At 42.7% G+C, this 25,637-nt stretch overlaps 1 protein-coding gene across 11 annotated transcripts in view; it reads left to right on the top strand.

The window, feature by feature from the left end:
* Positions 1 to 25,409, top strand: part of CNTLN (centlein) — a 275,778-nt gene extending 250,369 nt beyond the window's left edge. For 7 of the 11 annotated variants that reach the window (XM_039544614.1, XM_039544621.1, XM_039544613.1 and 4 more), the window contains 3 exons: positions 3,652 to 3,849; positions 5,933 to 6,010; positions 15,555 to 16,343. In XM_039544614.1, coding sequence (XP_039400548.1) covers positions 3,652 to 3,849; positions 5,933 to 6,010; positions 15,555 to 15,656 — 378 coding nt within the window. In that variant the 3' untranslated portion in view covers positions 15,657 to 16,343. Of the gene's footprint in view, positions 1 to 3,514; positions 3,566 to 3,651; positions 3,850 to 5,932; positions 6,011 to 6,147; positions 7,042 to 15,554; positions 16,344 to 22,646; positions 22,785 to 23,735; positions 23,814 to 25,291 lie in introns of those variants that run through there. The other 4 variants (XM_039544616.1, XM_039544618.1, XM_039544617.1 and 1 more) reach the window with 4 other exon arrangements.
* The last annotated feature ends 228 nt before the right edge of the window (positions 25,410 to 25,637 follow it).

Raw genomic sequence — 25,637 nt, 5'->3', positions numbered from 1 at the left:
TACATGCAGCTTATAGCTAATGTGACAATTCCTCCTGCTTAAAAAGGATTGGAGATTTAAACTATTGCATTATATATAGCTGGCCCAGTAGCAATTGCACTGATGTGTTGTAGAGCCATTTTCAGGAATTAATCAGGGATTCCCACTCCAGTCGGCTGGTAGAAGCTAAGTATGTCCCACAGGAATAAATCTGACAGTAACGTCTAAGCTGGGAAAATGACTTGAGCAAGAAAATAGCCCCTAGATTTGAGACAAAGGAAAACAAAAAGAAAGAGCAAGTACTAGCATCGCTAATACTAATAAAAGGTGGTGTCATCAAACATGAATACTACATGAAAGGCATATCCTGCATTCACTTCAGCAGGTTTGGCTATAGTGCTGTCTCTTTCAAAATATTTAAATTTGTAAAACATGCAATGGGAAATGCTTGATTAGTTTGGAACCTCAGACCAGAGTAAATCTGAACCTTCAGTACAGTCTGTATTGGACTTTGGTTCAACAGAGACCAAACCCTGTTAGAAATTGGTTAGCTGTTTAAATCAGTTGGACAATGGCTTCCTGGCTCTGTTCGGATAGGTCAGCGCTGCATCCGTGAAATGCATCTGCCTCAGCCTGGATCCACCGATTTTTGTTTAGTGGGGCTCGTGCTAGCGTGCTAAGAATAGCCATGTAGTTGTGGCTCAGCTGGGGTTCAAGCTCTCAAGCCTACAGGGATAGGGAGGCCTGAGAGCCTGAGCTGTAACATTAAAGCAGTGCCTACACAGCTACTTTTAATTTGGCCAGTAGAGAATAGGGCCCAGTTCCCTTAGATTCTTTTGAAGATCCCATGCTCTGACTTCCCCCCAGCCAGCTGGCTGGTCAGCTCTAGAAATATTATGGAAATACATTGTCTCAAGACATTATATTGAAAATACCACAGGAGCTGGAATCCTTTTGCTATTTTTGACATTGGACAGATTGGAATACCTGTATTGCTGTCATTGTATGCACCGCACCTTGTCTACACTTCTGGCAGCGTGTAGGGTACAGACACTACACAGGTAGCTACTCGCTGCAGTGAAAGCAGGCTGAGTCCACCCTTGTCACTGTGGTGTGCAGCTACAAGTGGCAGTGAAAGACTCTGACAGTGGGGAAAAGCTCTTGCAGTGGGGAAATGCCAGAGCTGTTCTCCACTGCTTCCCCCTGCTAGAGCCTTTCCCTGCTGCTGGAGCCTTTCACTGCGGTGAGATGAGGCTCCAACAGCAGGGAGGCAGCGGGCAACTACGCTGCTAAAAATAGAGATGTAAACATGGGAAGAACTGCTTGGGCAAGCAGAGAGCCGTGTGGGGTATATACACTAGGGTTCAGGTGTGTAGGGCACTCTGCTCCACTCTACTCACCTAAGCTGTCCCTCACCGTCCACTGCTGTTTATACCCGTGCTAACTGGGGTAGTGCAGTGCCTGTACTCTACACCCCATTTTAAGTGTAGATGTACCTTCAGAATCCGTGTTGGGGGAATGCAAGTTTGTAATAAGGATAGTTTAACTAGTTGTAGCAAAATGCTAAATTGTGAAACTAACAGGAAGATAATGAATAGATCTTGGGATCAGAGAAATCTGTTAAGATTTGTTTCAAATACATTAACAGTGTTTTGATTACACTGAAGGCTGAAGAGTACTTTACCCAAAATGCCAATAAACAGGCTTCATAATACTGCAATCAATTTTATATGAGACTAAGGTATTCAGTGCTTGTTAGTTCTGAATATGGAAAGAATTTTCAGGAATTTTTCAGCGGCTGGAGAAAGATAGTTTATTAAAAATAATCCTGGATATGATGATCAAAAGAAAACCCTTATTCTCCAATCTTAAACACACCCAGGATATTATTTGTTGACAATTGCAGTCCTAATGGTTGGCTCATGGTGCCACTTGGGTACACTAGGTGGATCTTCTGACAGTGAGCTACCGTTGTTCTCTCAACTCTCCCCAGTTGGCAATTTTTAAATACCACTCATCTTTCTCTGCATCTGACAAAGTCACACTTGGAAAAAAAAATCACTTGTGTTGTCAGCCTGGTGGCTTAGCGGTAGTCTCTGGGATGCTATGCCATTGAATCAGAGATGTTTAGAGATGGAAAAGATCTATTAGGTCATTGAGGCCATCTCTTGGTCACTGTAGGGTGTTTCCTACTGTATATTTTCTTGTATTTTGTCTTGTTTTATATATTTCTGAGTGATGGGGCTCACACCATGTCCACATCCCTTGGGGAGAGTATTTCAGAAATTAATACTATATATCTAGCTGTCAGGAAGCTTTCCCTGATAATCACCCCAACTTTTCCTTTTCTCAAATTTATCCCAGGATTCCTAACTAGTAACCCCCTTTAGACCACCCTAAATAGCGCCTCTTCTTTTTTGCCTCTTATATTGAACTATCGTCACATTTTTTAAATCATATCCCACTTAGTTATCTCTTAGCCATGGCCTGCTCTTCTCTGAATTCCCTTGAATTTGTCAACATCTTTCTGGTACATATGAACTGAATTCCAGGATGAGCACAGTAAAACCATGCTTGGTTTGGTTTGAATTATTTAATGCTATCTTGTCAAGATCAGGCATCCTACTCTCTAGCTTAAAACTAGTTCTAAATGTTCTCAAAAGCAGAAAAGGGAGGCTAGAGCTGAATCTTCACTGATGCCCTATGCTTTTAAGGCTTGGATTTGGAAAGTAATCTCTTATATAGCCTTCCTTTGGGACCTGATCCTCCTTCCACTTCAGTGGGAACAGGGTCAGGCTGCTTATGTACATTCTGAGCTAATAGCTTTAAAATATATACAATCAAAAAAGTGACTACCTGCTCAAACCAGCTTAGCATAGACTCTAATGGCTTGGCTAGGTCCAGATGATCAGCCAGCTGTGTATAAATCACAAATCCCAGTTTAAACCTTGACTATAAAAATGTGCAGGATGTACATCAGGTACAGCCACCAGATTGCGGGGAGGGGGGCTTCTGCTCTTCACTTACATGTGCTTTAAGTATGTGGCCACTAATTAGCAGACTGATAATCACTACTTCTGGTGACTGGGGATTGGAGAAATGAACAAAGAAGGAAGGAATTAATAAACACAATTTGAGTGATGTCATTGTGGTCACATGGTGGGAAGCATAGTGCCCACTTCTGGAGAAAAAGACAACTTTCTGCTACTTGATGTGACAACCTGCAGATCAGCTTAACTGGTACCATTGCTTGAACACAGTGGGGCAAATCCAGTCCTGGTGTAACTCCATTGAGATCAGTGAAGTTACTCTAAAGGTGATTTTGTCCCATTTAATCTGAAAAGGGTTGAGAGTCAAATCAGTGGTATCTGTATCAGTCTCTTTGCTGGCTCTGTGAATATGCTTTATGTTAAGAGGAGTGATATCAGGTAATTAGTTTTAGATACAGCTAACAAAAATATGAAGCGGAATGACCAGATTAGGCTAAATTTCATTTGTTTTCTATATTGCATCTACTTCTTCATTTTTGTTTCAGACTTTACTATTTGAACAGTGACCAGAAATGACAAGGAATTCCTGTCCTCAGGTGCTTACAACCTAAAGCTTATCTTTCATCGCATTTGCACTTTCACAAAACTACAGTAGTGTATTTCTCTCTCTCATATATTCCAGGCCTTAACCAGAGAGTTACAGCGTAATGTACAGGAGCTGAGAATGCGAATCAGACATGCTAAAAAAATACAAGAAGAGAGAGAATGTAACAGGTATCTTTCCAAAGAGTCTGTCCACCGAGCCCAGTCCTTGGCAGCATCTATCCTTAATATTTCAAAGACTGACCTAGCGGAGATGCTAGATACAGAAGATGATGAGGTAAGCTATTTTAAGGACTATTTTAGGATAAAGGGAATATCCTTAGCTGGTGTTAATTGGTGCAGTTCCATAGAAATCAGTGGCGCTACTACAGTTTTCATCAACTGAGGATGTGGCCCAACATTTTTATTTATTTATTATTATAACTAATATAGCAGTAGCACCCAAGAACTCCCAATTGTGGATCAAGACCTCACTGTATTCGACACTGTACAAAGAGAGAACACAAACGCAGTGCCTTCCTCAGAGAGCTCACAAGCTAAGATTTAGACAAAATATAACCGGTGAATAAAGGAACAAATAGAAGGGGCAGAGTTATAGCGGAGATCGTTTTAAATGCGTACATTAAAAATAAATTTACTGATTTGAACATGGGGATGCAGAGATTTTAATAATTTCAAAATCCTTAGTAATTTCCTTTTTTCATGAGGAAATTTGATAATGTCACACACAACATTCATTTTGAAGGTGGACTTCAGTACTAATGAAGCAATTTGGAATGTATGTCATACCAAAATCAGTTTACTTGTGCATGTTTTCTCTAATTTTGGTAACTATTAAAGTGATTCTATTAAACGGGTGTTTTATAATAGGGAGCCTGTTGTTTTTCTTTCTTGAGCCTATTCTACAGTTATATGGCAGAATATTTGATTTGACATCATCAAAACATTCTGTGATAAATATTATGTTTTCTTAGTTGCTCAAGCTGAAATAAAGCTAGCTAGTGAGTAAAAAAGATGTAGACTGACTGTGTGTACATACCAATATAAAAAGTGTGAGTGTGCTGTTACTTGGAAAATGTTGACTAGTAGTGATGATACTTTCACATTGTGACTAGTTTGACTAGTTCTGTTAGCACTCCACATTGTAGAAGCCACAAAGAGTGTGTTCCACACTTTTAAAGGAATTGCAGTGTGTGTGTGTGAGAGAGAGAGAGAGAGAGACTGCATACACACAAATACATTATAGGTCTGATTTCTAGCTCACTTAACACCAGTTCTACACCTCTGTAGGTTTATTGATTTCGGTGGAGTTACTCCTTATTTACCTCAGTGTAACTGAGATCAGAATAGGGTCCTATATTTTTGATATAATGTGTATTCTAAGTGTTTGTGTCTAATACAGACACAAAGGAAATGTAAATGTACAGCTGATATACTTGCACTGTATGTATACATCACATGTGTATTTTATTTTATTAATCTGTGTGTAGATCCCAAACTTCCAAAGTGACTTCCTCAATTGCACTTACAAAATTTGCACATATATTCATTCACACACAAGTGTATTTCAAAGAAGAACTGGGCATGCAGTTATCCAGTTGCACGTGCAAATATAGGTTATGTAGATGCAATGGAAGCCCTCAAAGATTTTGCGGATCCAATTTAGACAGCCAGTTTTCAAAGTATTGTCCCCATTTACACATACAGTTACTCAGTTGCAGGGCCGCCCAGAGGGGGGGGCAAGAGGGGCAATTTGCCCCGCGCCCCACGGGGGCCCCCACCAGAGTTTTTCGGGGGCCCTGGAGCAGGGTCCCTCACTTGCTCCGGGGTGCCCAGCAAACTCTTGCGGGGCCAGGCGCAGGAGCTTCTGCCGCTCCCGGTCTTCGCCGGCGGGGGGTCCTTCCGCTCTGGGGCAGAAGGACCCCCCGCTGGCGAATTACCGCCGAAGACGGAGCGGGACCCGCCGCCGAAGTTCAGCTCGGTCTTCGGCGGTAATTCGGCAGCGGGGGGCCCTTCCGTTCCGGGACCCGCCGCCGAAGTGCCCCGAAGACCCATGGCGGGGGCCCCCCCGCCGCAGAATTACCGCCGAAGACTGGGCTGCGCTTCGGCGGCGAGTCCCCCTTCGGCGGTAATTCGGCGGCGGGGGGGCCCCCGCCACGGGTCTTCGGGGCACTTCGGCGGCGGGTCCCGGAACGGAAGGGCCCCCCACCGCCGAAGACCCCGGGCCCCCGGAATCCTCTGGGCGGCCCTGCTCAGTTGGTCTGCAAAAATGCAGTTATGGTTGTCTGTAACTATCCAGTATCTTCTGCGAGTATAACAGTAGCAAAATGCTATGTAATTCATATTTATTCTATTTTTAGGAAACAGAAAGAGCTAAAATGGAAGTTGAAAAGGATAAGGAATGGCTGTGTTACATACAGAAACTTCTTGAAGGACAGGTACTATGTTTTATTTATCCACTTAATGAATTAAAACTTCCTAATCTAACTAATTATATATCTTTAATAGTAGTCATTCATGCAGTGCAACGTTCTTATTTTCTGATGTTTCTTTTCTACTTCTCTTTAACTGTGAGGCATTACATGAGACAGAGAAGAAGTTAACACCATATTTGTACTAGCTACCTTAACGGATGAAAAGAATCTGGGGAAAACAAGCACAGATCTTCACAAATGTATTAATTAAATTATTGAGTCAGTCTGTATGCTTGGTAGAGTGAAAAGGATCCATTCTTTCATACCTCTTAGGAAAAAGAGATTTTTTATTATGTGCCTTTAAAGTCAGTAGTTGATATGGACACCTGAGGAGTTCATGGGTTTCAGTGACCTTTTACTATGGACCTGTTTCCAGTCAATTCATGTTTTCCTCACAGCCAGACAGCTGTTTATTACCGTGTCTTCCCGCATTCTCTACAATATTTTCTACTGAGACCTCGAGCAGCTTGTTAGTGGGAAGTAAATATTGATTTGGCAGCCTGTCAATGCAGAAAGAATGAAAAAATTTCCACCAGAGGCCCCTCAAACATTTTCCTATCGACATTTTCTGTGCAGAGTGGAAGGCTGCATAGAGGATGACAAGGCTGAGACTAGTTGAAATCCCTGAGGGGTCCTCTGAGACCGCCGCTGTGACCTGTGTGATACTTTTTCTTCTCTTTCAAGTCTTTTTTTTTTAATACAGACATAGTCTGCTGGGATGCTCCCCTCTTGTAAGTGATCAAGGGCAGTTTATTGGCAGGTGAGAGCCCTGCTTTTCTAGTTGTAGTCAGTTGTTGTTTGGACATCACTGACAACATCCACTGGATCTTGGAACTTTTTTATTATATTTTAGTTACCTTCTGAATAGGGATTACATGCATCTAATATCTGAAATCAAATATTTGGTTTATAAATGTAAATGTATATGCAGTAGTGTGAGTGCATAAGCTGTATACTTCATTTCTAATAAGAAAGCAGATAATTAAAAATATTTTGAAAGCCATTTCAGAGGCTAGTCATTTCTAAACAGCAAATAATAATTAAAGAAAATAAAAAATGTCAGTGTCAAGATTAAATCCCATAATCATCTATTAAAATGATGATTGTTTTTCTTCATTCATTATCAGAAGATACTACCACTAAGGCTGCTTAATTGCTGCTGCCGATGAGATTTAAATACCCATAGAATTGAATTGGCCTGGCCACAAGCAGTACAGCTTCATTTAAATAGTTTTAGTGCTATATGCAAAACTGAAACAAAACAGAAAAACAACTGTAGTCCCTACATTTCCTTCAGATTTGAGAAATTTTAAACATAAACTTTAGTAAGTCGTAGGAATAAATGATGTGCTTGGTTCATACTGGGGACTATATTCTTTCTTAATTCAGATGTGATTTTTTCCTTTGCGCCTGGCAGATCATAAAAGTAAACTAAATAAAAGGGCCATATCATCCTCTCCACCACCACAAGCAGAGGGTAGGGCATTGAGGATGAGGAGAGTGGTGTTTTTGTGACCAAGTACCTCTTTCTGTTTAGGCTCCAAGGGGACTGGGAACTTAAGCTAGGGAAGGAGGAGGGGCTGCTTGATTTCAGCAGGATCACTTTCCTCGTCTCTAACTCATGGGAATTTAGTGAGTAAGTTAATGGTGATTCGATCATCATTAACTTACTTGCTTTCCCTCTCTGTGCTGTGAGGCATCCCTGCTCCATTTTCCTGCCAGAGATTGTAGGGGTGTGGGAGACACAGGGCAGCCCAACTGCCATAGAAAAAGTTTTGGCAAGAGCCTGGAGGATACCAGGGGATTGGCTGGTTTGGGGGTTAAGATCTGCTTCCTCTTCTGTGTGAGGGATTAAATCATGCCTCCTACAGATGGACATGAAGAAAACTATGAATGGAAATCCTGGACTTTCCTGACCCTACCTGGGAGTAGTCCATGGAGAAGGATATGCCCTTTACAATTTGCAAGTCAGGTCTTGTGCATTGGTGGATACTGTTTTTACTTTTAATACATGTTTCTAAAAATTCTGATCTGAAATGCTCAATATAACTGTGGAAAAAATGGGAACTTTTTGTCAGGACTCTAATCAGAATAAAATGTAGACTTTGCACAGTGAGATACATTTATATTCTATGTACACATACACATCTGTGATATGGCATCTCAGGCTTACTTTCTGCACTTATTGTGAGAAAATGTCCTGCAGAAAATTGCATCAGATCACTGCAGTTTGATATAGTGTCTTTTTGTGCCATTGAGCCAGGACTCTGGAACATAATTGCCCAGCAGTATTGATTTAATTGCCTAGGTTTATTTGTGGACTCCTAATTATTGACTGGAGGTAAATTTAATGGAAAAACCTTTATGAACACTGGGAAACTGCTGCTGTTGCTGTTATACATAATGAACTGCATCATATCCCTCTAGATCATTTTTCAAGCTAATTTTATTCCACTGTGACAGTACGATAACATTTAAAATGTCATAGACATTTTATTTTTATTACTGACATATGCTGTTTTACTGCTGCCTTAGAAATTTTGGGGGAGACTGGGGGAAGCACTAGTTGCTTTTAATGTCATTTTATAGATTCCCCTAGAGTGTAATCATAAACGACTATAGCACACCTCTGTTTTACACTTCATCTACACTCCTATTTTCTGTACGGTTATGACCCAAAAAGGTTTGTATTTATGCTGGCTTTAGAAAAGTATTACTGTTGCTATGATTAATAAGTACATAATAGTAGTGCCCAGAGGCCTCAGTCAGAATCGAGGCCTCACTGTACTAGCTATTGTACGAACACATGCGAAGAACTGCCCAGACAATCTAAATAGAGAAATTTCCTTTTCATAATATTATTCAAATAAAAATTGTATTATCTAAGGAAAGAACTGAGTTGGGAATTCTGCTGTGATATTTATAAACACACATTATCTAAAGCTACATTTTGACTGGCCAATGAGGTCTTTTTGATGATCTTTGTATTCATGCATCAGCTCCCAGTGCCTGGAACCTCATCACTGAAAAATTTAAAACAAACATCCTAAAACCCCCACCCCTTGTATGTAAAATAGAATTGGGTGAAAGTTAATGGGTTTCTGTGACACAAGCGGGTGCTGTATGTGAAGAGGCATCATAGGCGGTACATGCCCCTGCCTGGAGACTTCTGAGAGGCTATCCATAGCTAATGGGGCATGAGCAATGCAGAGCTGGGGAATCCACCAGGGCACACAACCTCCATTCCTTCCCTAATGGGAAGTAGGGCACATAACAACCGGTGTAGGCCATTCTAGCCATTAGACATGTCTACAGGGCCAGTGGGGCATGGAAGGAAGATTCTTTCCCCACTTCTCTCCTCACGTTCCTAGTGCCTATGCTAGCTATTTGAGCCAGGCACAGGGTACTAGATTGGTCTCTCATATCCATTTAAAAAAACACAGTTTTTGAAAACCTCATTTATCCAGATTAATATCTGGCCTTCATTTCAGTTAGTTAAAAATTTTCCTGTACCACACAAAGACCTCATTCATCCTGATGGACAGTAGTAATATTACCTCTGAACAATCGATTAATAATTTTCTATACGAAGCACATTGGCCTCATTCCAAATCGGTCCTTCAGATAGGGTTGCCAAATTTTTACTCGCACAAAACTGAACACCCTTGCCCCGCCCCCTTCCCTGCCCCTCCTCTAAGGCCACGCCCCTGTCCCCCCCTTCTCTGGGGCCCCACCCCTGCTCACTCCATCCCCCCAATCACTCACTTTCCCCACCCTCACTCACTCTTTGGCTGGCTCAGGGGGTTGGGGTGTGGGAGGGGGTGAGGGCTCCGGCTGTGGGTGTGGGCTCCAGGGTGGGGCCAGAAATGAGTTCAGGGTGCTGGTGGGGGCTCTGGGTTGGGGCTGGTGGTGGGGGTGTGGGGGGGTGAGGGGTCTGGCTGGGGGGTGCAGACTGGTGGGGCTGGGGATGAGGGGCTTGGGGTGCAGGAGGATGCTCTGGGCTGGGACCGAAGGGTTCAGAGGGCAGGAGGGGGATCAGGGAGTTGGGACATGGGGGGATGCTGGCTCTGGAGTGGGGCTGGGGATGAGAGGGTTGGGGCACAGGAGGGGGTCAGGGGTGCAGGGCTCTGGGCAGCGCTTACCTCAAGCAGCTCCAGGAAGCAGCGACATGTCTGCCCTCCGGCTCCTATGCGGAACCTCAGTCAAGCGGCTCTGCGCCCTGACCTGTCCGCAGGTGCCGCTCCCGCAACTCCCATTGGCTGTGGTTCCTGGCCAATGGGAGCTGCAGAGCTGGCGGTTGGGGCGGGGGTAGCGTGCATAGCCCCCTGGATGCCCCTATGCATAGGAGCTGGAGGGGAGACATGCTGCTGCTTCTGGGAGCCGCGCAGAGCCACAGCAGGCAGGGAACCTGCCTTAGCCCCGCTGCACCGCCGACCAGACTTTTAATGGCCTGGTCAGCCGTGCTGACTGGAACCACCAGGGTCCCTTTTCAACTGGGCATTCAGGTCAAAAACCAGACACCTGGCAACTCTACCTTCAAACCTCCAAGAGAGATTTTTAACAAGGTACAAGTAGTCTGCCAAAATCTTTCAAGCCTTGGAGCCTGTTACAAGGTTGGCTTAACTGGTCCTTTGTCAGGTACACAGTTGTGCCTCAGTTCCCCTTCCTCCTTGTGTGTCTCTGGGGTAATCATGCCCAATGCAACAAGAACTCCATAATAAAATGTACCCTCCTTGAGGCTTCTTTATTAATATACAAATTGGTTGTATGAAACAGGAAAATTCCCCATCCATACCTTGTCTCCAGCTTTCTACAGTTCTCCCACTAGGGTCTATGGATAATCCTTCCCCTTTGTATCAGGTCTTGCAACTGTCCTTCCACCCTTCAGCCACAAGGGTTCTCCACAACCCTCCCAGCAGGGCTTGGCTCGCTCACTGGCTTCTGACCACAGATCCACTCAGTTCTCATCTGGGAATGTAGCCGAACAGCCATAGCTGTCCCCCTTCAGATTTCCCAGTGGGATCAACTCCCTGCCTTCCCATGCTGTCTTCCTAGCAACAGAGCCTGTCTTTTATTTTCTCTCTCTCCCACAGCAAGCCTTGCTGCCAGCATAGTCACATGCTCAATCCTATGAACCCCCACTACCACCCCATGCTACCACTGTCACCATCCACCTTCCTTTTGTAACCCAGAAACTACAGCTTCAAGAATCCTGTCCTTAAAAAAGCTAAGTCTCCCTAACAGACATGATGGTCTGCATCTAGAACCAGTACTTTGTGTTATAGAGCTCTTAATATCTGTGCTGGGCCATCAAGCCTAGCATCCATGTTTGTGTTGTCCTTGCAGTAATACGATAGGAACTCTGTTCTCTAGGTTGGTAGTTTGGAATACTATAAATGCATGATTTTGTGGGATGAGCAGTAATAATCATGCATTGCATTGTATGAAATGGGCTGAATAAAGGGAGCAGTTGGATTCATTAGCAAATGTTCCAACGTGTGCCAATAGTGGACAACAAATGTACAGATGGGAATTTGTTAGTCACGTGAGTCTTCACAAATCAGTATAGCCAACGAACAATAATAGAGTGATGAATTTTCAGATTACTACCTTACTGAGTTTTTACAACTAATTCATTTAAGTTGAAATGAACAAACACCCCAGTTTTGCCTGTGCTAAAATTAGCAGCTTCAGATGCAATTTCAGCCTGCTCTGCTCAAGTTTCATTTCCGTTGAATTTACAATTTACCTACTTCAAGATGAAGCTGCTCTGAAGTGAAAAAAAAATCTATTTGCAATAAAACCTTTTTTTTAATGTAATACTCGCCGCAATGGGCAGATTAAATGTGTTTGTAATCACTGTTGTGTGCACTCCAAAAATATTAGCAAAGAATTAAACAACTTAATTTTTGTATTAATTTGTAAATCACTGTCAAGCAGAATAATACAGTCTGTGGGGTGGATGCTTTGGGTAATTGACACACCGTGAACTGGGATGTCATTCCTCATTAGAATAACACCACCACCACTTTGCATTTATACCTTTTTCCATCTAAGGATCTTAAAGCACTTTCAAAACACAAATTGCTAAAGCTTCCTAACACCCCATGGGGCAGATAAATATTATTTTCCCCATTATTACAGATGGGGAATCTGAAAGACAGGTATTATCTCACCCAAGGTTGTAGTGACTCTGTCAAGGCTGAGAAGAGAACCTAGCACTCCTGACTCTTAGGCTTGTGCTTTAACTATTAGACCACGCTCCCTCCCAGTGGACTGTGACCCCAAGATGACTAGCTAGTTTGTTAACATCTGCACAAAATGTTCCCACTTCATCTTTATACATGTTCCTATTAAAACAGTGAAAAGTTGAAAACTTGAGCAATATGGTAACTCTTAAAACAGGTAAAGCTAGTCTGCCGTTGCTCTCTCAGATTGTCTGAATTTATACAACTCTATTAAATTTTACTTCCCTTTAATGCTATTATAAATTACAGTTGATGGTTTCTAGTATTATTATTACCACTTACCTTTCAGAACACCGGTTGTGGCCCAGATTATTCGGAGCCACTTGAATGAAACCACATTCAGTACTAAAATACATAACTGACAGCTGTACTGATCATGTCTGTGCAGCTTAGGTATGGACATGGGCTAACTAAATTCACACAGCCCTGCCCCAGGCTTTGGGCAGGTTTAAAATCTGGGATGGATTCTTTAGATTGGATTTTCGTCAACTGGTCTGAAATCCTGAACAGGAACACGAAGTCATCTATAAAAGTAAATCTGACAGGCTTCTATTGAAGATGAAGACTGCAGTGATCCAGTGCAGGGTGTATGTCTATAAAGAGAATCAGATAAAAACACAAATACTTCTCCCAAACTGACAAATGTGAGAGAATGCCGAACCAAACTGACAAATGTGAGAGAATGCCACAATATTCAACATTCTGTTGCTCTTGATTTAAGTGAATAATTTAGTTAGAAAGACATCTTTAAAGATCATTTTGTTATGACGTACAGCTGCAAAAATAGTGAACAGCAAGTACACTATAGAATGATATGAACCTGAGAAAGCAGTGAGATAGTACATTCATTTAAAGCAGTTCATTAGGAAAAAAATATAAAATGAATAAAAAATGAATGTGGTCAAGCTAGGGAAAGAAGAACTTATGCGAGACTTTGAAGTATATGTAAACAATGAAGAGCAATTACAGAGTGGGCACCATGTTATGGTCAGTAATTTTCCAGCACAGTAGAATGTAACTGTAACAGGATGGCCTGCCTCTTTAAGTGCTTGGGGCCAGCCAGCCCTGTTTGATTATCAGACCCTGCTGGGAAGGGGTCAAGTGATCCCTATAATGGGCTGAGAGAGAGCTCAGTTGGGATGGAATTGCAGGACAGTGATGGGTTCCTGAAGCAGGGGGATTGAAGGGAAGGGTTGTCTTCTGTTCAGCTTTGGAAGGGCCAAGTGGGAAAGCCTCTGGGAGCTGTAGCCCCTGGTGGAGGAACTGCTTTGTTTAGATGTTTTGCCTAAGTTTTATGTTTGAAAAATAAAATGGTGCCCTGGAAGAAGGGCCTGAAGTACTCTGGACATAACAGTGAGACCTTCCTGGGCTGGGGAGACAGGCCTACAGATTACAGTACAGTCGGCAAAGGGTCTGTGCTGAGATTATGCTGTTGTAATACCAGTACATGCTGTGATCAATAGTTTGATCCTCACGCAACAGTGTAGTAGTTCCTGAAGCTCTCAAGAGAGTGCTAGTAGGTGTGCTTGACTAGCTCAGCAATCCCACATCACAGACCTGGGAACTGAGGTCATGGCCTAGTGCTAGCCCTGTGCACATACCGTTCTTACTCCAGAGGAGGAATACACAGCAGACAGCACACCATGGCAGCTTGCCCTGTACACGCAGTGACTTGAGCAGGACATAGTACTTGGCCCACACCGCTCCACCCTTCATGCACGGCCCCCATGGGTAAGGTCAAGATTTTACCCTTTAGCGTTTTATACAGATAATTTCTTGTAACATTTTAATTCTAAAGAAATCTAAATAAAAGTAGCCCCACCATTGTTCAATGCCCTTCCACGCTAGCTTTTAGCCTCTTTTGTAGTTTGTGCCTTTTCTATAGGAAATGTGCAATAACTGTATCTGGCATGAATAATATCAACCCAGATTAGTCTTTAAAGCCCAGCAGACATGATGGGAAGAGAGGAGGATATAGAAATGAAAAAGGAAATTCAGAACAGAGGTAATGTAGTGTTAAACAATAGACATGGAGTGTGGAACTGTGAAAACACTGGGATGGTTATCTTGAGTTGAGTCCTAAACACCAGGGAGAACTGATTTCTCTACTCGACAACTAGAACGTAAACTCATTTTACATATATATCCATTGGTGTGATTATTTGGTTTGATTCACCCCGATAGCATAGTTGGGGGCAAATTATCTTTCCCTCTTCTGGTACTGGCTGCAAATGCAGCTCTTCCATTAGGATTCACCTCCCTGTGAAAGGACACCACTGCTTTAACCCAAGGCTTCTTCCAGGAGGGGCAGCTTTAGTTGTTCCTGGGACATCCTCTGCTAGCAGAGGCTTTCCAAAAGGTGTATTGAAGCAGTGCAATGTCTGAGCCTGCCACCCCACCAGTACTGCTCACTTTTGGGGGCAATGGGTAACTGAGTGGAGTTGGTGTTACCTTGTGCCACCTCCTGATGGACTTTTCACCCCCCTGCTTGGATTACACTGGCAGCAGAATCTATCCAGGGCTGAATCTACACCATTTTGTACAGTATGATATACACTGAAAACGTCCAAACTATAGGCAACAAAATCTAGTATATGTTACATCTTAAAGACATAATAGAGGACAATACACAAGTTGTTTTCCTTTAAAAAGCTGGATTTGAACGTAGATACAAGAGTGAAACTAACTTTTCTGTAAAATATGTAAACTCGGCTTTTTGTAAAATTCCCATTATGTTTAGAGTAACAGACTTCTCTGCAACATCCTGATCAATGGAGATCTTTTTTCTGCATTTATTCACAAAAGTTTCACTATACAACTCTTGAGACATTTAGCAGCAGCACAGGGAACTGTATTGATAGTTCTGTCTCACTCTCTTGAGCGTAGTGAACATACAGTACTACTTCTATTTATATGTGCCCTAGAGATGACTGTAACCTCATATTGATCAGCTGATTGAAGATAAATGACAGAGCTGCTAGTATTGTAGATTACATCATTAACATGGTCAGTAAACCATGAATTGTTCAATAAGGCGTTTATCTTTTTTCATTTTACTCTGCTCTTTTATCATTTTTATGATAAAGAACAAAGTTACACACACTAACCAGGCAGATCAGTTTTGAAAGATCAGATGTGTGCAAGTGGGTGCTAGTTGTCAGAAATAAGTGAAATGTAATGGTTTAAGGATATTTAGCGTATTTTTTTCAGCTGAAGGAAATATAGAGTTCAGTAATCATTTTTCTTATTTTTTTTTTCAGTTTCCTTTCGCTTCATATTTAATGGATGCAGTACTGGAAAAACTAAATGAGAAGAAGAAACTGGTAGAAGAGTATAGTTCTCTTATGAAGCAAACCATATGATACTGCTGCAAACTATGTTTGGAAAGGGTTTTATACAGCGTGACTGGGAAATGTTTTGTGCTCCTGACATCTTTCCCCTTCATATAGAAAACTATCAGTAATCAAGTTCAATATAGAAGGAAGAAGACTTTGTGAACTAATTAATTGTTGAACAAGTGGAATTAATTACATTCTCATTTAAAGAGGAAACGTGTAGATTTGATTGCTGAACACTAGAATTGCCACAAATCAATGCAAACTTAAAAATGATTTTCCTTCAGGTACATTAGTAAAGAAAGCCAGTGCAAGCCTTGAGGAGATGAGATGTCACTGATGTGAACAGTGAGCGCACTGTGTATGCATAAAACGGCCCAGACACCGGGGGGAGGGGTGTATTGTTCAAAACACTTTAGCTGAGATGGAGTTTTGTGTCCAAATCCATTGAATTGGACATCTTGCTCCCTCTGAGTCCTTTGCAAATCCCAGCCTTTATTATGTCCTCTGCATAAAATGGTATGCATTTCTTGAGTGGGTTTGTTTTATATTAAGAACATGAAATAATAAAATGGAAAAGTATTCAGTAGCCTCAGAGACCATGAGGCAAGCTATATTTTTGTTTTCTAACTAGGAGTGTGTTGAGAGTCCAATGTATTTAATTGTATTTAAGAAATATTTCACCAAAATAAAAATGATTTCCAGTGTTTTTTTTAATGAGAAGCCTCTGAAGTGTTCTGCGTGCAGAATTTTGCTCATATACTGTAAACACACACACACACACACACACACACACACACACACACACACACACACCCCTCTCTCTATATCCTATGTCCTGAACACAGCTCTTCCTGCTGCTGTATCCTACGTGTTGCATGGCAAGCCAGGAGAGCAGCTCTGTAGATGAGCTATGTTCAGTTAGTTGGTTTTAGCCTAGTTCTTTGGAGATGGTCTCAGATGTTCATATTGCAAAACCCCCAAACCACAAGTCTCTAATTAACGCCCTTGCTGTCAGACTCAAGGATTGAATGGACGTGGAGATTGTACTACCCTCTTGTCTCTAGAGGAGGACTAGCTGAGGCACCTTGTTTAGGCAGTGCAGAGAATTTGCAGTGCTATTGTCTGTGTTGCATCTGTCTGTGGAAAAATAGGACTTTAATCTGTGGGTCTGACTTTAGGGTACTTTTTACAAGGACTACATTCATTATCAAAATGGTTTATATAAATTATCTAAAGGTCAGTGCATGGATAGCTACTACTTGGTTAGGTGACTTCTGAGGAGTAGATTCATGGACTTTGTGAGCTAGTTTTTTAAACTGGGACACTGCCCTATACCCACAAAAATGATAAATGCATGGGTGTGCCAACATTACTGAACCCTGAGCCTCCTCAATACAAGACATTTGAACTTTCTGTAAATACCAGAGGCAGTTCAGATTTTTGCATGGTGTTCTGGGGTTTGGCTACAGCTCTTTTGCCCACACACCTGATTTTCCAATTATTGGCAGTGTAAACAGAGTGGCGGTTCAGCTTTCCTGCTTTATCCATTGCAGTCCCAGCTCTGGCACAGCTGCTTCCAGACTGCAGCCCCTCACTCTGCTCAAGGAAAGGTCTCAGAGTCTGGAGAGCTTATTGGTGCCCCACGTCTGAAGAGACTCCTCAGGAGACACCTCTGTGAGAGGGTGTCAGTTCTCTTCACCACTTGACTTAACAGAATGGACTCTTCTCGCTGATCAAGAATTCTTCCCCTGACCCAATCCACCTCAAAAGAGAAAAATTCCAGAGCACTCTTCCAGGTTCTGAAATGTGACTTATCAAGGAATCTGAGATAGTTTCTGACGCTCCTTCCTCCCAAGAGCAGTATTCATGCTCTCTCAGGAATGTACCTTTCACTTCCTCTCCAATTACATATGAGATCAAGTGCAGGGACTTGAGAGAAATACATACGGACACACAGTACACCCATGAGATAAGGCCTGAAAAGTAGAACAGCTAAGAGAAGAGACCAGTCTTCAAAAGGGGGCAATCATTCCCTCCCAAAAAAAAGTTTTTTTAAAAAAAGCCAAAAGGCCAGAACTCACAGGAAAAAAGCCATTCAGCTCTCCAAGTCCTCCTCCTCCTGTGAGATCCGAGGTCCTCCCCAAAGAAGCAAACCTCCTGGTTTCAGCTCATGGTAACCTTGAGCCAAAAAAGTAGAGAGATGGTTTACCAAAGAGATGGTTGAAACCATGTGGAACACACTGGTAGTCACTGAGATTCAGCCAGAGAGTGAGGATGAGCAGACTAATTCCAGAGACTAATACCTCCCAACAAAGAACAAGACAGAGATGACACACACACCCTGCATTTCTCCTTTGGAAAAGGGAGGAGTGGAAAACTTGTGACCAAGAAGAGAAGTTTAGTCAGCAAAGCTCTGGGTCTTAGAGCTAAAATTTCTCTATTCATGTGCACCCAGAGTAATTCAGCATTAGCACTCCCAGCAATGGCCATGTGAAGCCTTGGAAAGAAGTTGTTGAAAAGGTCTTCAGTGTCCCTCTGAGCCGCACTGGCAACAGCATGCTCTGCTAGAGCCACAGGGCCCTGGTGCAATGACCTAAAAAGCCTCAGCCTCCAGAACCATGATGCAGTCAGCTTAAGGTGCAAGTCAATATCCCTACTACAGTTCCATGAACTCCGTGAGGCTGCCTGCCCACTCAGTGGCCCAGCACCAACTCTGGCTTAAACCTTGGGCAGCACATAATAGTCAAATCACGTGTGCCTCAGAGGACCCGTGCCCCTCTCTCTCTCTCTCTCTCTCTCTCTCTCTCTCTCTCGTCAGAGGTAGTGGCTACCATGAAAATGTCTGTCTTTGCCCACAGTAACAGTGTAGAGATATGTATTGGCTAGGTCTTGCCCTTATATGGAAATAACTTCATCGATGCAAGGGAACTCTGTGATGCTTAGTCTCATCCCCACACCACCTCTTCCATACGTGAAACCTTGCATCACCTCTGAAGATCCCTCGAGCGCCACAGCCAATCCATGCAGAGATTCAAGGTCTTCTTTAAGGCAGCTTGCCCATGATGGTGAAGGCTCCTGAGGAAAGTCAATACAGCTCCTGGCTCTATTCATGTTCCTTCCTGATCTTCAGTGTTTGCTAGTTGGAGGAAAATACACCTATCCCTCCTCACAGCTCCATCCTGCCTGCTCATACCCCAGGCTGCCCCATGCTCGCTCGCTCCCTACTCTCAGAGATCCCTACATCAACAGGGAGTTCTGTCTCAGGGGTTAATGGGTATGGTGCTGTGAAAGCAATGGAGTGGGATTCCTATATGCAACCCCTAGTGCACAAGTGGGCCTTGAGATACCACTGTTGTTTATGATACTGAGAATAGGAAATAACTGTGCTAAAGGCACAATATCTTCTGGAAACTGCTTTTCATTGGCAGCTGTAGTACCTGGGCACTCTGGTCTCTAGAGACATTGAAATTATTTACAAGCTAAATTATGTCCCTCTCCTGAAATCACTGTTACAGGACCCTAGGGGGTGGATTCTCTCTCCAATTGCTCTTGTAAATAGTATTAAAATGAATAGTCCAAATGCTAAAATCTCTGCTCGTTCAAAATTCCCATGGACTTCAATTGGAAGAGTTGCCCAAGTATGGCCTGCAGAACATGGCCCAATGTGTGCTCCACTCCTTCCCTTTAGCCTCTTCTTTTGTTTCAGAATTTTCCATCCTGTTTTCTTTTTGGTATTGTTTTCCCTTTAAGTAACAACTCACATGTCACCAGTAAACCTGCAGGACTGGCAGAGCAGAGAGCTTGGAATTCAGAAGGCAAACAGGCAATGGTTAGCTGCACCCGAGTCCAGGTTGGTAAAGCAGGCATAGTATCTAAGGATACTATATAACCCTAGTATCTAAGGATTTCCAGAACAGAGCCACGCAAATGAAAAGAGAACCTTGGCAGCACCTTTGTGAAAATCCATCAGAGGGTTTTGAGAAGGGACCATTTCTACTTGAAGGACTTCAGATCACTTATTTTACTCCGAGGGAAAGGTGAAGTTATGCCTCTCTATTTGATTTATTATTTTCCTTTGGGTCCTGGGTCTGTCCTTCATCTTACAAACCAGCTTCCAACCCTAACGGCATCAGGATGGGGCACAGGAGTCCAAAAGGTAACGGCATAGGGCATCCATAGGGATTACTGATTATGATTCTGTGACACTGGAGCACCATACCGTGTACCAAAACAGTTAGCCCCCAGTGCACAATACACACTTAGAGAGGACAGGGCGGGTGCAACAGCTGAAAGTGTCAATCAGCCCCTATGCTTCCTCTCCCTTAGCTTTGAATACATCTCATTGACCTCTGGTCCCACAGCCTCTTCCCTGGCTCTGGTCAGGGGTCAGCGGGGCCCTCACTGCAAGTGGTGTGCTTAATGGCTGCATGGGGATGGGGAGTGGGGAGGAAGGACTAGGAAAGTCTCTCAATGCTTGTACCAAGCCAGGAAGGCAGATCTATACATTCAGGGGTGTGGAAACGGTAGAAGGGATTTTGCTCGGCCTGCATGTTCCATTGGGAATGTTTGTTTTGGAGAGAAATTTTTTTCCTGAGGAATTTTGATTTTGAGGGGAGGGATTTTTGCACTTTCCAGGGCGGCTGTTATAGATGAGGCAGGGGAAGGGTTGGGGAAGGAGGGTGATTTCTGTTGGATTGTTGGCAATGGAACTGTAGAATGGAAGGACTGTGCAAGTGGGTCAGAGATTGGGACAGAAGAGAAGGGGATGATGGCTGGGGGAGTTACAGGAAGGAGAGTGAAAATGCAGTGCGAGTTGAAAGGATTAGAGTAAAAAATAAGAAACCGTGCAGACCTTTTAGAATAGGAATTAAGGGTCATAATTAACTATACAGGTACGTATTTAGCATCACACCTCACAATCCCATACACTGCAGCTGTAAACACGCCTCAGGTACAATTCCATTTTGTTACCTTTACACTCAAAAACAGCCACATTTATCCATGGTTGTCTCTCTCCTGTAATAATTAAAAGGGTTGTCCCACTGTTACCATTGTAACAAATACTTAGTCCTGCCTCAGTGCAGGGGACTGGACTAGATGACTTATCGAGGTCCATCCCAGCCCTACGTTTCTATGATTTATATGAAAGCACCAGTTGTTAAAGCAGATCAAAATAGGAGGGCAGCTCTCATTATAGGTCTCAATATTATGTGTCAATGAGATGCTGTATCATCTTTGGGTGCTGGGCTGTAGCAAGGAGAAGAGTCTGGAGACTCCCTCTATCCCTCAAAACTGCACCCGTTGTGGTATCTGACTCACAAGAGGGACAAGAGAAGAACTGTATCTGAAAGCAGTTCAGGTCCACAGTCAATACTGTGTGTGCAGTTGTGTAACGTTTCCACACCATTCCTATAAATGCCACCAAAGAGACTGGGCCAGGATAGTGAATCTCTATTGATGTCAAGATAGATAAAACGGGTGGGGCTATAGTTTCTTCCCTGACACACTTTGAAACATCTGATTTTAAGACATTTCAGTGGAGAGATTTCATGCGAACGCTGTGTATTTTATGCATTATTTATCTGTCTGTCCCCTTGGATGGGAGGGGAACCAAAAGGGTGACAGATATTCTTTTTGGCTCCCAGCTGGAAAACCTCTTCCTCTAGCATCAGGTGCTACTGCTGCTCCACCTACTGGTAGGAAAGACTAACAGCCCCATACACTCTCCCAGCAGAGCTAGTCAAATATTTTTTTGTCAAGGTTACTTTGATGAAAAATAGCTCTTTGACCAAAACAATAATTTCAGCGACAATGTTCCACTTTCTTGACAAAAAAATTGAAATGAAAAAATTTTAAAGGTTTTTTTTAGGCTTGAGTTTTTTCTTTCATTTTGTCACCTCTGTATTTATTTATTTGTTTGTTTATTTTTACTTTTCTCCCCTTTTCCAATGGAAAAAATAAAAAGGAAAAGAAATTGGGGAGGGTAATCAAATCAAAACATTTCAATGTCAATCAAAATTTTTAATTTAGCTTAATTTTAGATATTTTCATTAAAAAAAATGAAAGAGAAATTTCATTGAAAAATTTGAATGAGACCAATTTTTGCTTCTTTCATGAAAGTGGAATTCTATTTCTTTTTTAACTAACCTAGTCACAGCTCCTCTCCTTCCCACACTTCAAACTCCCATGCCCAGTCATCCCTAGACTCACGAGCCAAAAAGCACAGCATTTTGAAGCATTTTCCCCACTGGGGAAAGGGAAAATGGTTTCTCCCTTTGTTTTTAGATGGGCAAGGGGGAGCTGCATGCCTCTTTACTGTAAGTGGAGCAAAGCATGCTAGACATCTAGTATACTTTGCTACAATGGGAATCCATTGACCTTATCCACACCAGTGGGGCAAGCATTTTCAAAACTACTTTGTGGGAAGCATCTTTCACATCCACTGTGAAGTTTATTTTCCTAGTTCAGACAAAGCTTTATATTGGCAAAGAGTATACAACATTCCAAATGCAGCCCATTAGCATTATGACATAAGTAAGCTGATACACGTGCTCAAGAACTATTCCGATCTATACACATTAAATGGACTAAATAATTTGCATGGAAGTTGGCATGAAACTTAGCATAAAATTATGCAAATAAATTTGGTAAAATACCATTTTTATTTGGAACTGGATTTCAGTGTAATGCTTCTAAGGTGATCCTAATAAGGCTAAGTAAATAATAATAATTTTTTAAAGATGATATTGTTTTTTTAACTTGACTGTGCCCCTATGAAAATCTGAAAATATATTTGTTTATTTTTGTCTATTAATCCTGGATAGTGACTTTGTACATTGGTAATCCAAAATGGTAATGCCTCGTGTGCCTCTAGATGGCAGGCTTTAATAGAAAATGTTAGCTTCCCAGAGAGGCTGATTGTAATGTGCTGTTGGGCATACAGACTTGCCAGAATGTTTTACTCTTGGAAACTATTGTAAACTCTCTCCTCTCTGTTTCTGAATTCATTTTCAGGAAGACCTGTCATTCATACTGCTATTGCTGTTGATCCTGGTGAGCTGCTAGTAACTCATGACATTAAATAAATCAGTAGTTACCAGACACAACACGTAGTCCCAAAAGCATGTGCTATTTTGTTCAGATATTTCACAGGTGAGCCCAGAAGATCATTTAAAAAAAAAGATGTAAAAGTTGTGCAGATCTTTTAACCCTTTAAAACATCACTATTACATACTAAAAAATATCAAGATTTAAGTCAGAGCTGCTGGCAACAACACTTCTCATGCTAAATTGTATAGTACCATCTATCTAACACACACAAACCCTGGTTTACTTGGGAACCAATCCGAGACATCGGTGTTGCAAAATGTCCATGCCTCATTGCAAATGTAGGCCTATCTGTACTGAAAATTCTACATCAGATAATACACAATGCATGTCCCTTCCTAGGAACCTGATCCACACTCCCTTAGTCATTTATATGAATAATCCTTTTGACGTCAGGGGGACAGCTCATATAAGTACTACATGCATGAGCAAGGGGTTACAGGATCTGTACTGGAAATGGGGATATAAAAAACAAAGAGAAGTTTTGGGGAAAATCTAAAATATTTCAAAATTTATAAATGATGCAATTTATTAGCGAGCAGCATCTCACTCTCTATATCCTTTTAAACAATCTTCTCAAAAGATCCTGTCCCATGATGTTTTGGAGGAAGAGTCATTGCATTAGTTATAAAGCTCTGCACTCAGTGCAATCGAACAGAGCTCAGGGACTGGGAGTCAGGAAGTCAGAGTTTTGTTCTCACCTTTCTTCCACTGTCTTCCTCACTGACCACGGACAAGTCACTTGACCTCTGTTCTTTAGTCTCCCCCCATATATAAAATAGAGATGCCAATTCTTCCCCACGACCCCAACTTTGTGTGTTTTGAGATCTACAGATGAAAAAGCCCTATTTAAATGCACAGGGTTGTTACTATAATTAAAATGCCTGCTACGAAATTACAGAGTAGGCAACACTCACCTGACATCTGGTTTAGTCACAAACTCAAAATTAGGCCCAAGAATGGAAAGACTCTGCTAAGCCTTATTGTTGTCTGCAGGAATAGGGACAGCATTGGAAATCGGAAAGTCCTGAGTTCTAATCCTGGCTATGTCGTTAACTCATCATGAAGCCTTGGGTAAGTCACTTATACTTTCTCTTCCATTTGTAAAAGGGGGTTAACACTTACCCACCTCATACACAGGGATGTAGTGAGCCTTGTTTAAAACAAATCAGAGAGGGGAAGGAGAACTCACTAGTTCTGGTGGTTGTATGTCACCATAGTTGTTGGTGTCATGTGCCATAGTGGCACTACATCATCTTGCATGATGAGATATGGTCGGGTGATGAGATATGGTTGGGTGAAGATAAATGTGCACAAGGGAATAAATGAATGCAAAAGGAGTTTGTCTCCAAACATGCCTATAGCCACCCAAAAAAGTCTGTGTATGTATGCGTAGATACATAGTATGGGGTTGTGTAAGGAAACAACTCTTTTACTCCCAACCACTTTCTTCACTCCAGCTGCGTGCACATATTCACTATGTCATGCCAGGAGAAAGGGAGAAAACTGGGCAAACTCTGGTTAAGGGAGGAAAACCTAGCAGCAGGGTTTCCTTTTCCCTTGGGAGGAAGAGAGAGCTGTAGAGAGCAGGCCCTTTGCTCTTTCCCTCTCTAGAGAAGGGAGCAAGCAGATGACATATCTTCTTGTAGAAGCAAGGGCGGCTTCAGGCCTCAGCACGCCAAGTGCGTGCTTGGGGCGGCAAGCCGCGGGGGGTGCTCTGCCGGTCCCCGGGAGGGCGGCAGGCAGGCAGGCAGCCTTCAGCGGCATGCCTGCAGAGGGTCCTCCGGTCCTGCGGCTCTGGTGGACCTCCCGCAGGCGTGCCTGCGGAGGGTCTGCTGGTCCCACAGCACGCCTGCGGGAGGTCCACCGAAGCCACGGGACCAGCGGACCCTCCACAGGCATGCCTGCGCGAGGACCACCAGAGCCACGGGATCAGCAACCGGCAGAGCGCCCCCCACGGCATGCCGCCGTGCTTGGGGCGGCAAAATGTCTAGAGCCGCCCTTGTGTAGAAGAAAGAGGCAGAAAATATGCCTTATAATGACAGACTCAAGTAGCTCAATTTATTTAGCACAACAATGAGAAGGCTAAGGAGTGACTTGAGATCACAGGGAACAAATATTTAAGGATGGGCTCTTCAATGTTGCAGACATAGGTATAACATGATCCAATGGCTGGAAGCTGAAGCTAGACAATTCAGACAGGAAAATAGAGGTATATTTTGAACAGTGAGGGTAATTAGCCATTGGATCAATTTACCAAAGGTTATGGTGGATTCTCCATCACTGGCCATTTTAAAATTAAGATGGAATATTTTTTTAAAATATGCTCTAGTTCAGACAGGAATCATTTTGGTGAAGTTCTCTGGCCTGTATTATTATACAGGAGATGAGACAGGACGATCACTATGGTTCCTTCTGGCTTTGGAATGTTTGAAGATAGGGGATGCCCATCTTGGACCGTTCTGCATACCCTATCTGGTGCTGGTGCTTGTCCATAAACCCACCAGTTCCCTCCCACTTCCAATTTTCTCTCCTGATGAATCCACATTTAGGCAGCCAGTGAAGAGGAAGGAAGAGGGGGAGATGAACCTCCCCCCACACACTCAAGAGAGGAAGGCCCCGATACCAGAAAGGTGCATCAATATAAGAGCTTTAAGAGACAAACTGAAAACAGCTGCAAGTGAATAAAGTAATTTTAAAAAATCTACTATGTAGGGTATGTCTCAAACAATATAAGAAATATTTATCTACTATAATAATTCCTAAAGTCAAAAGAATGCCCCAACATATGCAAGTGGCTCATTTTCTCTAAATTCAGGATGCAGCTATATCAGGCCTACACTCTGTTCCTAGGTGTATGACCTTGCATTTTAGTAACAGGGTCAGTGGGAGCTGTGG

The sequence above is a fragment of the Mauremys reevesii genome, linkage group 6 (assembly GCF_016161935.1).
Source record: "Mauremys reevesii isolate NIE-2019 linkage group 6, ASM1616193v1, whole genome shotgun sequence".
Taxonomy (NCBI): domain Eukaryota; kingdom Metazoa; phylum Chordata; order Testudines; family Geoemydidae; genus Mauremys; species Mauremys reevesii.
Note: the sequence above shows the minus strand (reverse complement) of the source record. Positions and strands in the feature narration are given on the sequence as shown.